The 15,606-nt window shown below is 41.6% G+C and overlaps 2 protein-coding genes across 2 annotated transcripts; both read right to left on the reverse strand.

Moving 5' to 3' along the window:
* Positions 1-411: 411 nt before the first annotated feature.
* LOC113810144 (platelet glycoprotein Ib alpha chain-like) lies at positions 412-8,802 on the reverse strand. Its single transcript, XM_070132118.1, has 3 exons — positions 1,165-8,802; positions 843-1,002; positions 412-528 (listed from the first exon to the last, which is right to left on the reverse strand). The coding sequence occupies exon 1, from the start codon at positions 7,563-7,565 to the stop codon at positions 7,026-7,028; it is 540 nt and encodes a 179-aa protein (XP_069988219.1). The 5' UTR covers positions 7,566-8,802; the 3' UTR covers positions 412-528; positions 843-1,002; positions 1,165-7,025.
* Positions 8,803-10,997: 2,195 nt separating this feature from the next.
* Positions 10,998-15,600, reverse strand: LOC138864549 (replication factor C subunit 1-like). The gene is made up of 3 exons (XM_070132117.1): positions 15,396-15,600; positions 12,463-12,636; positions 10,998-12,291 (listed from the first exon to the last, which is right to left on the reverse strand). Exons 1-3 carry the CDS (start codon positions 15,579-15,581, stop codon positions 12,181-12,183), a joined length of 471 nt encoding a protein of 156 aa, XP_069988218.1. The 5' UTR covers positions 15,582-15,600; the 3' UTR covers positions 10,998-12,180.
* Positions 15,601-15,606: the final 6 nt, after the last annotated feature.

Genomic DNA, 15,606 nt, shown 5'->3' on the forward strand with positions numbered 1-15,606 from the left:
CACTACTGTATAGCAAAACTGGCATTTTCAGGGCCTTGAAAACGCGTAGCTTGGTCCTTCTGCACAAATACAAGCATCTCCAGATACTATTGTCGATGTTTAATATTTAATGTTTGAAAATAAATGTACTAGACATCAAGGGTCATGTAGCACTATGGTAAAGTATTGCGTCGGAAAGGGCAAAGTTAAAGATTACGATAAAATGCGTTAGATGTCAAAGGTTTAAGAGCATTATAGTATAGTATGGTAGTGAAAAGGGAATAGGGGAGTAAGTGAACTAGAGCAGAAATTAGTATAGAGGGAAGGGGAGGGCGATCGAGTAAATTATAGTGTATCTGTCACTGGGTATAGGATAAATTTTCAAGGAAGAATAGATACATGAAGTGTACTGCCTCCAGTAAAACACTAGCAGTCAGTTAAACCTTTACTGTCATGTTCCCAAGCTGGTAGGTATGAGCAGAGTATCCAACTTGCAAGATGACAACATACACGTACGCGTGAGCGTGCACGCGATTGTGAGGTGAAAAGCTGTAAGAAAATAAATCTTCACAGTTTTGGAAATAAAAAGTTGTACACAAATAAAGTAAATGAATCATACAAATATCAAATAATATTAATACAATATGAGATAGAAATATTAAGAACAAATCAATAGAAAATTATAAAAATACTGCAAGACTAGCATACATGTAAACATTGAACAAACAAATGACTTCTTATTCCTTATACTATTTTATGACATTTCCTGAGTTAATTAAGGCACTTTATAAAAGATCAATAACTAAAGACTAGATACTTTAAATGAAAAGGAAACAAAACATTATGGTAATTTTCTATATTACGTCCGCATAACCGATATCGACGATTTTGGTATCGTTGGATTCCTCTCACTCTATACAATGCAAATATGTAGGTTTTATTGCGCGGAAACCCCCCGTTAGCGACAAACTTGGCCCCGATAGCGGGGGCGACGATGTCGGAGCATTATTCTTTGGTATATAACTGAAATAAAGCTTGGTAAAAATATAAGAGTACAATAGGAATGGCACTTACTTATATCACATAATTTCAAGTTATATATCACGTAAAAGACACAACTTTGTTATTAACATATGCTCTAACATCTGAACAATACATTATTAACAGTGTAAATAGTTGACTTACAGTGTGGCTAGCCCAAATCTTCATAAAACAAGAATAATTTAAAAGTACGCAGCACAAGACGTCTCACGTGGCTCTCTAAAGGGGCTCCACGGATTCACAACAATGCGTTTTTGTAGGGCGTTCGTACAACTCTAACGTCACTGTAGCCAACGTTACAAACTAAATGAAATTAAATAATCATTCTCATGTTAATACGTTAAATCAAATAAATTCTTGATCTAAATTCTATATATATATAATATCAGACAAGGAATCCTTGATTCCTTTACATGAAGAGTAAGAGAAGAATCCGGGGAGAGGGGAGGGTGTTAGATATCAAAGATTAGAGTGTGTTATAGGAAAGTATGGTAATGAAAAGGGAAAGGAGGCAAGTAAATGAAGTAGAGCAGTGATAAATAAATGGGAAAGGTTAAGCAAGCAGAGTGAATTGCATTATATCTGTGACTGGGGAAGGAATAGGGATAATAGGTGAGAACGTTAAATATGGTTGTCTTAGTAGTAGGGGATTAGGTATCTGAGAGTTGAGATAAAGGATCAGGAATAGGTGAAGGAGTAATGTCTGGGGGTTCAGTAGGGACGGTAGGGTCTGGGGAAGGGTATTGTGACTGGGGAAGGAGTAGGGACATTGATCAAGGAAAACAGAGGTGGCCGTTGGAGAAGTAGGAGGCGAAGAGTCCAGGGGTTGAGAAAAGGAGACGGGGAAGGGGAAGGTGGTGAAGCCTCAGGAAAAATGTCTGGAGAGGAGGGTCTGTAGGACACTGTTGTGGTAGAGAAGATTCGTGTGAGTATTCAAATGGAAGTGGTAGAGAGGGTGGGGTATGTTGGTAGGGTGTAGGAGGAAGAGGGGTGGAAGGAACTTGGGGAAGAGGAGGATGAATATCTGCAAATACTTTGAATGTAGCAGGAGTACGAACAGAGGGATTGGGGATGAGGGAGCGGAGTGTTCCCTTGGGTCATCTTTAGGAAGTTTTGGATGTCTTCAAGGGTTTATGGAGGGGAATTAGGTATAGAGGACTGAGAAACAAAGGTTCTCTTATAAGGAGGAGAAGAGGAGATAGATATCTGAGGAACAGATAAAGAGGGTGTAGGAGAGCATAGAGTGGAACGTTTACGTTGTCTGGCACAACCACTAAAGTGAGGAGGAGGGTTAGGTATTGGGAAAGTGGTAGAGATTGGGGTATCTGGATTTAGGATGGAAAATGGATTGGACTGGTGGATAGGGTGAGTAGACATAGGGCGTAGGTTCTGGGTATAGGGGGAAAGATACCTTGGGATTTGCAGAAACGTAGGACTATTTTGAAATAAGTTGAGAAAAACATCGTCGTCATGCTTCCTGTCTGCCTTCACATTCAAACTTATAGGCAGGACAGCTCATATAAAACACAGCGGTCTGTACAGCGAAATGGTTAATGGTTAAAATAAATGTGCTAGACATCTAAGGCCATATAGCACTATAAGAAGGTATAGTAAAGGGGGATGTCGGGTGATAGTTGCTATGTGTCAACTATCTAGAGTAGTGTTGAAAGGTTGAAGATGGGGGAAAAGATTATGGTGGTTTAGGTAAGGGAGTTAGATCAAGTGAAGGATATTTATGCATCTGAGGAAGGAGAACAGGTTGTCAAGGCAGAAGCTGTGGGATTCTGTAAGGATGTCTGATATGTTAGGAGGTCGGTGAAGGGAGGATAGGTGTGGAAAAGCAGAGGTACGTGCTGTATTAAAGCGTGGACAGGACAAGAGAATGTGTGGAACTGAAAGACGTTACATAGAGGACATAGGGGTGGGTCTGAGCGTGACATTAGATAGGCGTGTGTTAGGCGAGTGTGGCCAATACGTAAGCGTGCGAGGGCCGTCTCCCAACGTCTGTTTTTGTGAAATGGAGCTGACCAAGAGGAAATTGATGGTTTTACAGTATGTAATTTATTGTGGTCTTGACCAAAAAGATTGCCATCGGGTATACAAGAAGGTTTTAAAGTGGGGGTAATAATCCGTAGTTGGAATATGTGAGAAGCGTAGTTGAGGTGATGTGGACATTGCGGTATAACGTGCAAGAGTATCTGCCTGTTCATTGCCGGGGATTCCAACATGGCTGGGTACCCAGCAAAATCTGACAGATTTGTGACGTGTGGATAGTTAGAACAACCAGTTCTGGATCTTACAGACATGGGGATTAGTCGAGTATATAGACTTTATGAGGGTTAGAGAATTACGGGAGTCAGTAAAAATAGTAAAAGAGGAAGGGGGATGAGTATATGCGTCTTAAGGCCAAAAGGCTTAAAATTTCTGTAGTAAGGACACTAGATTCAGGAGGGAGGGTGTATTTGAAAGTGTAATTTGGGAATGTTACTGCGAATCCAGCTCCTGAGATGGATTTGGAACCGTCAGTGTAAACATGAATACTGGAGGAATGAATGGAGACATGGTCAAGGAAAGGAGTGAGAAGGATAGAGGGGGGGATATCTGATTTTGGTGGGTCAGGGAAAACTGAGGAACAAATACAGGGGTTAGGTATAAGCCATGGAGGAATGGAATGGACAGAAATTGGGAGAGGTCGGAGGTGAGGAAAAGGGAAATGGGAGAGTAGGGTATCCATGCGTACGGGGAGAGGAGTTGGTAAACGTGGAGAAGAGGTAAAGGTATGAAGTAAGGATTGTGGGATAGTTAGTTTGGTAAGGGAAAATTGGTGAAATCGAGCATAGCATCAAAGAGAGAAGTGCTCGACGTCGAGAAAGGGACGGCATGCCTAATTCAGTATATAGGCTCTCAACTGGAGAGGAGCGGAAGGCACATAGGGCTAAGTGGAAACCGCTATGGTGGATTGTATCAAGGTGAGCAAGAAGAGAGGTTGAGGCAGAGGAGTAGATATGGCATCCATAATCTAGAGTGGAGAGAATCAAGGTAACATGAAGATTGAGGAGAGTTTTGCGATCTGAGCCCCAGGAGATATGTGAAAGAGTTTGTAAGATTCGGAGGCGGCGTTGAGCTTTTTCTTTGATGTACAAGATATGGTCTCGCCAGGACAATTTGGAATCAAATATAACGCCTAGGAATTTGCCAGAAGAATGGTATTGGAGTGGAGCGTTATATAAGAAGAGTGGGGGTTTGGGAGCCGTATATGAGCGAGAAAAAAGGATGGGGAAAGATTTAGAGGTAGAGAAGCAAAAGCCATGGTTGGTGGCCCAAGAAGTTACTGATGTTCTTGCAGACTGAAGGAATTGACAGAGATCTGGTATGGATGTGCCAGATGCATAGATGGTTAAGTCATCAACATATAGTGATGCCCGGGCTCCTGGTGGTAGAACTGAGGCTGTTATTTACAGCAAGAAGGAATAAAGTGGTACTAAGCACACTTCCTTGTGGGACGCCTTCGAATTGAGGAAAGGATGATGACGTGGAAGAGGCAATTTTGACCTTGAAGGTACTTTTAGAAAGGAAGGATTTGATGAAAACGCCCATGTTTCCACGTACACCTAAGGAGGACAATTGTTGGAGGATATGGTATCGCCATGTGGTATCATATGCTTTTTCTAGATCAAAGAATATGGCTAATACGGATTCATGGCGTGCAAATGCCGATGTAATATATGTCTCGAAATGGGCAAGTGGGTCTGCTGTACTTCGGCCACGTCGGAAACCAAACTGGGAAGGGGGAAGGAGATTATGAGATTCAAGATACCACATTAAGCGGGTTAACCATTCGTTCTAGTAGTTTGCACAAGCAGCTAGTTAGAGCTATGGGCGGTAATCTTGGGGTAGGGTACCTGATTTATTGGGTTTTAAGAAAGGTAGGATAAGAGCATCTCGCTAATGAGAAGGAAAATTTCCTGACGTCCGTATGTGGTTGAAAATAGTTAAAAGGAAGGATAGAGAGGAAGATGGGAGGTGTCGGAGCATACAATAGTGAATACCATCAGGGCCTTCATATGAGTTGTGGCACGACTGTAATGCAGCGTTGAGTTCAGAAGAAGAAGAAGAGGATACGGTGAAGGTAATAGGGGTGCGTTCCTTGATGGTTTTAATGGAAGAAAAGTGTGGGGAATGGTGAGAGCCACTACTGACCTGGCTGAAATAGTTGCCCAGTTCATTAGCTACTTCGACAAGCTCAGAGATGAGAATATCTCGAATATGGAGGACGGGTGCAGGATGGGGGGGATGTTGCCTGATAGTTTATGGATCCGTCGCCAAACAGCTGAAATAGATGTAGATGTAATTGAGGAAACATAATTTTGCCAGCTATTTGTTTTGCTGCTTTTAATTGTACGGCGAAGATGGGCAGATGCTCTTTTAAAGGAAATAAGGGCTGATTGCTGGTGAGGGGTGCCTCGTTTGTAGCGATAGCTGTTCCAGGCTGTTCGTTTTAAGCGGAGCGCTTTGGTGCAATCAGAATTCCACCATGGAACACATTTAGAGGTATAAGGTCTTGAAGTTCGAGGAATGGCTGTATAGGCAGCTCTTAGGATCGTGGTTGTAAAACAATGTAGCATATCTGAAATGGACGGTAAGGGGGTGGAGGGATAGGTATAGTAAAGAGTGAAGTGAAAGTATGCCAGTCAGCTCTATCAAAGCACCAGCGTGGAGGATTAGGAAGTGGTACATATGAAGTAGGAGAAAGGAGTATTGGGAAGTGGTCACTATAGGGGAAGTGGTCTAGAACTGACCAATGGAAATCTAGATGTAAAGTAGGAGAGCATAGAGAGAGGTCAAGGCATGAAAAGGATTGTGTGCGCATGTCAAAGTGTGTGGGGCGATCTGAATTAAGAATACTTAGGTTATTTGTGAAGAGGAAGCGTTCTAGAGATCGGCCTCGGGAGTTGGTGGTAGAGTCACCCCACAGAGTGTGGCGGCAGTTGAAATCACCAACTATGAGGAAAGGTGGTTGAAGTGTCAAAGGCAGTCACCAACTATGAGGAAAGGTGGTTGAAGTGTCAAAGGCAGTCACCAACTATGAGGAAAGGTGGTTGAAGTGTCAAAGGCAGTCACCAACTATGAGGAAAGGTGGTTGAAGTGTCAAAGGCAGTAAAGTCAATGGGATGGGATGGGGAGAAGTAGACTGAAATCACTGTGATCCAGCGGCGAAAAAAAGATGCGAATAGCTGTGCACGGGACAGTAGTTTGTATGGGAGGTATGACATAAGGTGTTTTATGATGGATAAGTATAGACGAGACATAAAGGGAGTGTGGGAAGAGATAAAATGGTAATTGGGAATTGGAATAGGAGGGTGTGTGAGGAAAGTCTCTTGGAGGCAGATAATAGATGGATTATAAGAAGCAAGGATATGACGTAGGTCTGATCTATGAGAGCGGAAACCGCGAATATTCCAATGTAGGAGAGCTATATCCTAGTTGATTTATGAATGATAACACATGTACGTGTTGGGGAATTTGAAGGGGAAGGAGCTAGGGGGTGTAAAGGAGGGATATTAGGAGGTAGGGAATCTGGAGAAGGGCATTGTTGTGCCATGAGTGATTCTCGTGTGTATCCGGGAGGGAGTGCAAAGGATAGAGGGGATGGAGGGAGGGAGAATGTGTCTATATTTGGGGTTGAAGGGGGTGGGTTGTGTTGGGAGGGAGTAGATGTGTGGGGAGTATTAGCGTTAGGAGGATGAATATCGGAAGGATGGATAGTTGGAGTTGAAGGGGATGTGTTGTCTTGGGAGGGATTAGGAGGAAAGGGTGTAGGGGTGCTGTGAGTAAGAGGGGATGCATATCAGGAGGATGGGTATTGGGAGGATGGATATCAGTGGTGGATGGGATTGAGGGGGTTAGGTTGTGTTGAGAGGGAGGAGGAGGAAGGGGTGTAGGGGGAATATTAGTAGGAGGGGTATGAATATCGGCAACAACTTCAAGTGTGGAGGGAGCATGAGTTATGGGATCTTGTGTTTCAAGCATATAGCTTTGAATGTCATCCAGTGAAGTTTGTTGGAGTTTTGTGAGAAGGTAATTGTTTTTGCAATGGAATTGGTTGGAGAATTTTGTGGAACAAAGGTTTTCTTATGAGGGGGGGAAGAGGAGACTGGTGTCTCAGGAACAAAGGTATAGGTAGGTGGAGGTGACTGTGCTGTAGGGGAAGAAGGGTTAGAACGTTTAGTCTGTCTACTGCGAGTAGTGCGGGGAGGGAGAGTGGTTGGTGTTGGGGCTGTAGTTGAGATAGCTGTGGTTGAGATTGGGGTGTCTGGGTTTAGAGTGGCAAAGGAATTGGTCTGAGGGATGTAGAATGTAGAAGTGGTAATGGGGACATTTTGAGGTGGAGGGGGAAGGGCTGAGCGAACGATGTTGCTAGAATATGGAGTATGAGAGAAACCTTGTCGACGTGCTTCCTGTCTGGCTTCACGTAAAGTGTGACCATTTTTGTATCTGAGAGTTGCTACCTCAGATTCAAACTTGACAGCCTCTATAAAATACATTATGGGGGCCGCCGCAGTTAGCACATGTTCGTGTTTGTGCTGAGCAGTTTGATCGATTATGACCAGGTTGGGCACATGTGGGGCATCGGTCTGTGGAACGGCAATGTTTGGCAGGATGTCCAAAGTGCCAACAGTTTTGACAATGACGGGGAGGGGGTTGGTATGGTCGAACAGGGAGGGATTGTCCACCAATGTAGATACGTACGGGAAGGTTATGTGTACGGAAGGTAATTTTGGCAATATTGGTCGGATTCTTTTGTTGACCTTTAGGAGGAATGGTGTAGCAATGTACTGATTTCACAGCTTGGTCTTTGAGGCATCCTAATAAGTCTTCTCCACAGTCTGACCAATCTTTGGTATCGACTAGGCAGTTTGCTGGGGAGAGAGAGACAGTTCCGGTACAGGTATTAAGGGTTGGATGAGGTTCTGCAGGAATGGGGTTGCCAGAATGATTACTTAAATTTGAGTGCTATAGATTCAGTTTCTGATCTGACTGTTACCAGACGGGAGCGATCGCGTCTGGTATAAAAAGGGACTCTGCCTACTTGTTTTTGGAGGCATTGTTGAAAGAGAAGAGTGTTGCCTGAGTAAGGAGCTGTAGAAGGGATCACGAAAAATCGATCCCATTTAGCTGGGCTAAACAGAGTATTTAAGATATCTGTAGGGTTGGTGGTGGTGGATGGTCGGGGACGTGTGGAAGAGGGAGTATTACGGAATGATGGAGAATAAGGTTGCAAGGTAGTAATAAGGGAGGATTGGTTGTTTGATGAAAGTTGCAGGGGTGGAGTTGAATTAGAGGAAGTTGGGTGGGTAGGAATGTCTTCTGGAGATTGATTCTCTGCTTGGGTGGGTAATGCACTAGTAGGCATTGAGGAGTGGGCAGTAGTTTCAGTGTTCGGAGCCGTGGTCAAAGGAGAGCCTGGGTTGGGGCTATTTGATAAAGGGGCTAGCCTCATAGCCTCTAATAAAGGGATTACATTTTCATTACTGGTCATGGGGTACCTGGATTACGTAAATAGGCCTAATCGATCCAACTCCTTTCGCTACTGAAGGTAAGGGCTAGATTAGTCAGGAGAACCGTGCCCATAGTTCCCGCAGGCCGTTCAGGAGTGGCACTAGGTCAGCCTTTTATCCTCTCAGCACGGCTCTCCCACCTTAGGAAGTAGATAGCAGAAGGGGATGGAAAAGAGACGGAAACAAAAGCTGGAGAGGAAAAAGACCATGCAAAATTAGTTGAGCCGAGGGCTGAGGCCCTAGGCAGGGGAGATCCCTGTATTGGGTCTCAGTCTTCGTCTCCTAAGCCCCCCCACGACAGCAAAGGGCAAGGGATTGGGGGGGGACTCTCTTGATACTACACTGCCACTTCCATCCCCTGCTCCCATGTCTTAACCCCCAGACATCCTTACCTCTCGGACATACATTACCACCCATAATAGCTGTTGAATGATCTGCAATGGCTCTGCTGCAGTGGAACATTAGAGGCTTTCGTTCACACAGACCTGACCTCCGCCATCTTCTCTCCTCTTGCAATCCATCTATCGTCTGCCTCCAAGAAACCTTCCTCACACATCCTCCAGTACCACTTCCCAACTACCATTTTATGTCACTCCCTCTCTCTATATTTGCCCCTTCCATACTTGTCCATCATAAAACACCATATATCATACCTCCTTTACAAAGCACCATACCTTGCAGAGTTATCCGGATTTTCCTCAGAAATGCTCCAATACTTCACAACTAATGTTCTAAATACAGCCGATATAACCATCCCTCGAACCTCCCAACCTTATACCTCAAAATGTGTTCCATGGTGGAACCTTGAAAGCGTTTCATTTGAAGCGCGCAGCTTGGAATAGCTACCGACACAAGAGGGGCACCCCCAGTCAATTAACAGCCTTCGTATACTTTAAAAAAGCATCAGCTTTTTGTAAGTATATGAAGGCTTCGCCGTACAATCCATAACTCCATGACAAACAACTGGAAAAACTATGTATCCTCCATAACAACCTCCAAACCAATCTCTGCATTCTGGCGGCGAATCAATAAATTATCCGGAAAATATCCTCCTCATCTTGCCCCTGTCCTCCATATTCATAATAATCTCATCTCTGATCCTCGTCAAGTAGCTACTGAACTTGGTGCCTTTTTCAGCCAAGTCAGTAGTGGCTCTCATCTTTCTCCTCATTTCTCTTCCTTTAAATTGGACAACGAGCGCACTCCTATCTCCTCCCTGTCATCTACAGAACCTTATAATCCACCCTTTCTTCGGAGATCTATCATGCACTTCAGTCATGCTGCAACACCCATGAAAGCCCAGACAATATACATTACCGTATGCTACGACACCTTTCTCCTACTTCCTTATCCTTCTTTCTTTCAATATTCAATAACATATGGACGACTGGAAACTTTCCTCCCCACTGGAGAGAAGCCATAGTACTACCTTTCCTGAAACTTAAGAAAACAGGTACTTTTCCCCAAGACTACTACCGCCACTTACAAGCTGCCTATGCAAATCAATGGAGAGGATGATAAATTTCAGGTTAATGTGGTACCTAAAATACCACAATCATTTCGGATTTCTTTGCGGCAAAAGCACAGCTAATCCACTAGCCTATGTAGAAACATTAATCACATCAGCATTTGCACGCCATGAGTCCATATTAGCCGTCTTTTTTGATCTCGAAAAAGCACGATACTCCTTGGCTGCACCATATACTACAACAGCTATGTCTCCACGGAATAAGTGGAAACATGGATGTTTTTATGAAATCCTTCCTCTTTGACCGTACCTTCCGTGTCAGATTTGCCTTTTCCACTTCCCCCTCTTTTCCTCAATTTGAAGGTGTCCCACAAGGCAGTGTACTGAGCACCACACTGTTCCTCATAGCTGTAAACGGATTAGTTTCCGCTTTACCACCAAGAATCCGTTCATCACTGTATATAGATGATCTAGCCATCTTCGCCTCTGGCCCTTCCATAAAAGTTTTCCATCAACTTATCCAGTTGTTAATAACATCAATCACTTCCATAGCTTTTGTTTCTCTACCTCTAAAATCTGCTCCATCCATTTCTCTTGTTCACGTATAGGCTCCCAATCTCCACTCCTTTATGATTGGCACGAGGTCAACCTTTCATCCTTTCAACACGACTCTTACATCTTAGCAATTAGATTGGGAAAGATAAGAGGGGGGAGATCCCCCGCCTCGGGTCTCAGTCTCCAAAGCCCCCCACAACAACAACGGGCAAGGGATTGGGGAGGGGCGAAGGAAAAGGAAAGGGGGAGTAGAAAAGACCAAGCAAAATTAGTTGAGTCGAGGGCCAAGGTTTAAAGGTCAGGATGATCCCCAACAATGGGCCTCAAGTCTCCGTCTTATAATCCCCAGGACAACAACGAAAACGGGATGGGGAAGAGGACAATAATACGAAATCTTAAATACTACATCTTTATAAAAAATACCACGTGACAAAGATGGGATGTAAAGTTATGGAAAATTTGAATATAGTCTAGCTCTTTACAACTATTCCATACTTTCATCGAAGAGGATACTCTGTAGCCAAGATCTAATAGATTTCCAGTTTCACTTAGCATACTTGGCCATTGCAGTGATGTTTGTGATGGTGGATGGTTAATGGTTAATTTGAATGCTAAAGATGACCCATGCTTGGCAGGTACACTTTCTTCAGTATGTAAAATTGGTCTGATTAATAAATTAGCCTCAACATCAACCATATCAAGTTCACGCTTTAATAACAACTTGCAATTTCAAATACAGGAAGATTTTATTTATATATGTATAAAAACAATGGGGCACATCCTAATGGATCACCATACTACAAATATTGTTGAAATCCACTAAATCTCCATGCCTTGGATTCAACATTAGAATTCTAAACAGGATTTTTACTGAAAGTGAGTAAAACAAGAATATATTTAGAAAAATGTATAAGCAAAACATTTTATGATACTGATATATGTTTTACTACTTATATGGAATATTCTCTAGGGAAAGACATGGGAATTCCACTGAATACCTGGTTTCTTGGTTAGAACTTAATGACTGATTTACTTTAATTATGACAAATGACATACCTACAAAATCTGGTATGTATTTAGTATGAAGTACACATCTAAAGATGTTTACAGCTTCACTACCATCAATCTGACAATGAAACAAGTTAAATATAGTATAGACACACCAGCATTATATATGACACCTAAAGCTAAAAAATCCTTTTTTTCTTTTTTTACACAATTGTCCTTATGAATATATAAAATACTTTATTGTACTTGATGTCAAAACTAACTTTTCACTTAAATGTTTGTATCTGTCTGCACCTACACATAGGTTAATGAGTAGTTGTGTCTTGTTAATAATTTCATTTTCTGTAACCATTGAACAAAACTAGGATTTCTCTTTCTTCAAATAATATATTTTTTTGCATATTTTCAGCAGCTACAGATAGCTTTTACTTCTCATTACAGTTTCAATACTTTCCAAAAGAATATCATACTAATTCAAGTGAATTTCAAAGAACTCTTATATAAATCTGTAACACCTTACAGAAATACTGACACTAACATGCTTCCATCATCCCTATTATCTCTTACTTCTTACTTCTTCCCTCTTCCTCTCCCTCTTCCACTGTTTCCTCTACTGCTGGGTAATCCTTTGCCTTTTACTTTGCCAATTTCTGTCACCTTCTTTTGTCCACCCTTCTTGATCTGTGAATAAAGGTATAACATTTTCTTAAACATCTACTGAAATAAAATATTAGGGGGTATAGTATATGAAAAGAAATGTATAAATCAGTCAGTTTCATATATCAAACCACATACAAAACCCTTCCAATAAGTAATACTTTATGAATCACTCTGACATTACAAGAAACTAGCCTTAATCATGGCATCTGAAGCTACATCATCGGTGTCCTCTTCATCTTCCTCTACTTCTTCCTCATCATACATGTCATCTCCACCCCTGTTTCCCTTCTTTTTGGATATTTGTACAGAAACATATGGACTTGGCTGGCTTTCTTTGTTATAAAGGCGTGTGAAGGCAGCTTTGACCTAGAAATATCACATAATGGTTCATTCTGTTTTCCATAATTGTAGGTAACTCTAATTGAGGTAATATCTTAAATTTCATTATGTTAATAAGACTGTATGATTAATGATTAATGGCTAAAAGAAATGATATGTGCTAGATACCCGAGGTCATAGACCCATGGTAAATTAGTGTGGGAAAAGGATTAAAAATAGGATAGTATGGTGGTGAAAAAGGTAAAGAGCAAATGAAGTAAGGCAGGGATTAGCATAAGAGGGAAGGGGATTAAGGGTGAAGGGGAATTAAATTAAAAGGAGGGTATCTATGTGTCTGAGGAAGGAAGAGGGAACAATGGGTGCCTGAGAAGTAGGAAGAGAAGAATCCAGGGAATCAGATAAGGGCCCAAGGAAGGGTTAAGTATCAGAAATAACATCAGGAAGGGAAGGATCTGGGATGGTACACTTGTGATAGATGGGAGTTATATAAGCAACCAAGAGGGAGCAGAAGAGATAATGGGAAAGAAGGGGGATGGTGCAAATGGATAAGGGGAGGATGGTATAAGTTGGGAAAGGGTGGGAGAAAAGAAGGGTAGGGGGAATATGATGAGGATGAGGATGGATGTAGAAGGAATAAGAGTAGAGAAATTGAAGGGTGGATGAAGAGCAGCATTCCCTTGGGTCAGGTTAAGAAAATTTTGGATGTCCCTAAGAGTTTCTGGATGGGAGTTGGGTGGAAAGGTTAGAGAAACAAAGGTTTTTTAAGAGAAGAAAAAGAAGAGGGGTGGAATGTTTAGATTGCTTGGTGCAATATGTAAAGTGAGAAGGAAGGATGGTAAGGGATACGGAAAAGAGATACTGGGGGAGATGCTGAAATCAGTAGCAAGAGAAAATATTTGATGGTGTGCTTCCTATATGGACTTACATAGAGTGAGGCCAAGTTGAATCTTAGAACTGCTACCACAGAATCAGACTTGAAGGTAGGTTAGCTTCTATAAAATACTTCATACAAGCACCTACAAGTGGCACACATTCATGAATGTGCAGGGCAATCTGAATGCTTTTACTACTAGGTTGAACAATAGAGGGCAGCAGGTTGTTGGGTGACAGTGCTTAGCAAGGTAGCTAAAATGCAAACATTTCCAAAATTGACGAGGGAGGGATAAATATAATTAAACAGAGCAGGACTCTCTATCTATATAAACTTTATGGGAGAAGGTCATATCTATGAAAGGTAATCATGACAATGTAGGCATAAAAGTTGGTGGCCTCTTAGAGGAATAGTATAGCACTATACTGATACTGCATAACGTCAGAGGTAGGCATATACCTATATAGGCTTTTACTTGTAGCAATCTTGCAAACAAATTACTATGATTTGTGAAACAGTATTTGGAGAGATTTTTCTTTCAAAATGTAAATTAACATTTATACATGAAATAGAATTTACATAAAGATTCCCTGGCAATATGCTGTAGTCTAGCAGTACAAAGTATGTATGTAAAAAATATTATGTTAAAGTTAATTATTTTTTAATATTAGAAAAATAAGCGAAAGTCTTTTTATACTGAAAGTGATACTTCATAATGAAAATTTAAATAGATGGAAAGACAGAAATTTAAAAATTGGGTTATTGAATGCCCTTCATAAAAAGTTAAAATAGTAATAATGTGACCTCCATGCACTTCTGGTAAAAAAATGGAAACTGCCAATCACATGCTTCATAAGTGTTTGGACAACTCACCACGCCTTCCAATCCAATTGTTTTTGATTAATAATTTGCAAAGATTATGTATGCAAATGACTGAATACAACTCTAAGCAGTTTCCCCATACATACCCAACAACCATTTTTGAAAGAGGGTTTAGTCCTTTTAAATGAGAATGATGCAAACAACTTAGCCTCATGTGCTTTTTATATATGGACTGTCAAAAAAAAAAAATAAATAAATAATAATTACTAATGCTTTAATAAAAAAGATAAAAACAAATAAATAAGAAAAAAATAGGGATGGGATGAGGATAAAAATTATATAAAAGCAGCACAATTCTGTATTCTATAATGGTAAATGCATTAAAGGATGAGGGTGGGAGGAAGAGAGCAAAGTGTGGAGTAAGGTAGTACTAGTCAGAGGAAAACAACAAGGATGAATAATATTTAGAGAAGGGATGGTATAAAAAGAAAGACTGTGCAGGAGGAGATGGAGTGGAGGGTGTTGGGAAAGAGGAAGGGATCTATTCTGAAGGTTGAGTAACAGCCCAGGTGGATGATTCCAAATGGATCATGTTGGCAGCAAGCATCAAGAAAGGGGTAGTAGTAGCAGTGGTTAGAACCGTAATCAAATTAGAGGTAGGGCTTGGGAAACCAGAGAAGGCCATTTCAGTTAGGCTTGCTCATGAAGGGGTAATCCCCAATGCCCCTAATATGGGTACAAAATCTTCATTATTGGCCATGGTGGGTCTGAAATATGTGGGGAAGACACAAGGGAATATTATGCCCATGGCTCTCTGAGGCCATTCAGCACCAACACAAAGCCAGTCTTTCATCCTTTCAACATGACTCTTATACCTTAGGAAGTGGACAAGAGAGGGGATTGAAGAAGCTAAGGAAAAGGAAAGAGGAAGAACAAAAAAATTAGCAACCCATGGACTGAAGCCCAAGGTAGGGGCGATCCTAAACTGTGGGCCTCAGTTTCCCTTTCGTATACTCCTGCATCATAAGAACATGCATTGGTTTAGGGGGGATATCATATGATTATATACAGAAACGTTAGGTATGCTACTAACCTTGCTATCAACCCTACTCATTGGATCCTTGCTTCCCGGCCACTGACTAAGTTCTAACAAGGATTCCAGGTCCTCTCGCAAGAGATCATAGGTGGTCATAGCTTTTACAGCATCTTGTACACCATCTTGCCCATGATGGATTAAGGGGTTGATCACAGCATTTCTCAGATGCCCACAATAATCCATTCCAACATCTAATTTAGAACCAGAA

This window comes from Penaeus vannamei, chromosome 17, assembly GCF_042767895.1.
Source record: "Penaeus vannamei isolate JL-2024 chromosome 17, ASM4276789v1, whole genome shotgun sequence".
Classification (NCBI taxonomy): Eukaryota; Metazoa; Arthropoda; class Malacostraca; order Decapoda; family Penaeidae; genus Penaeus; species Penaeus vannamei.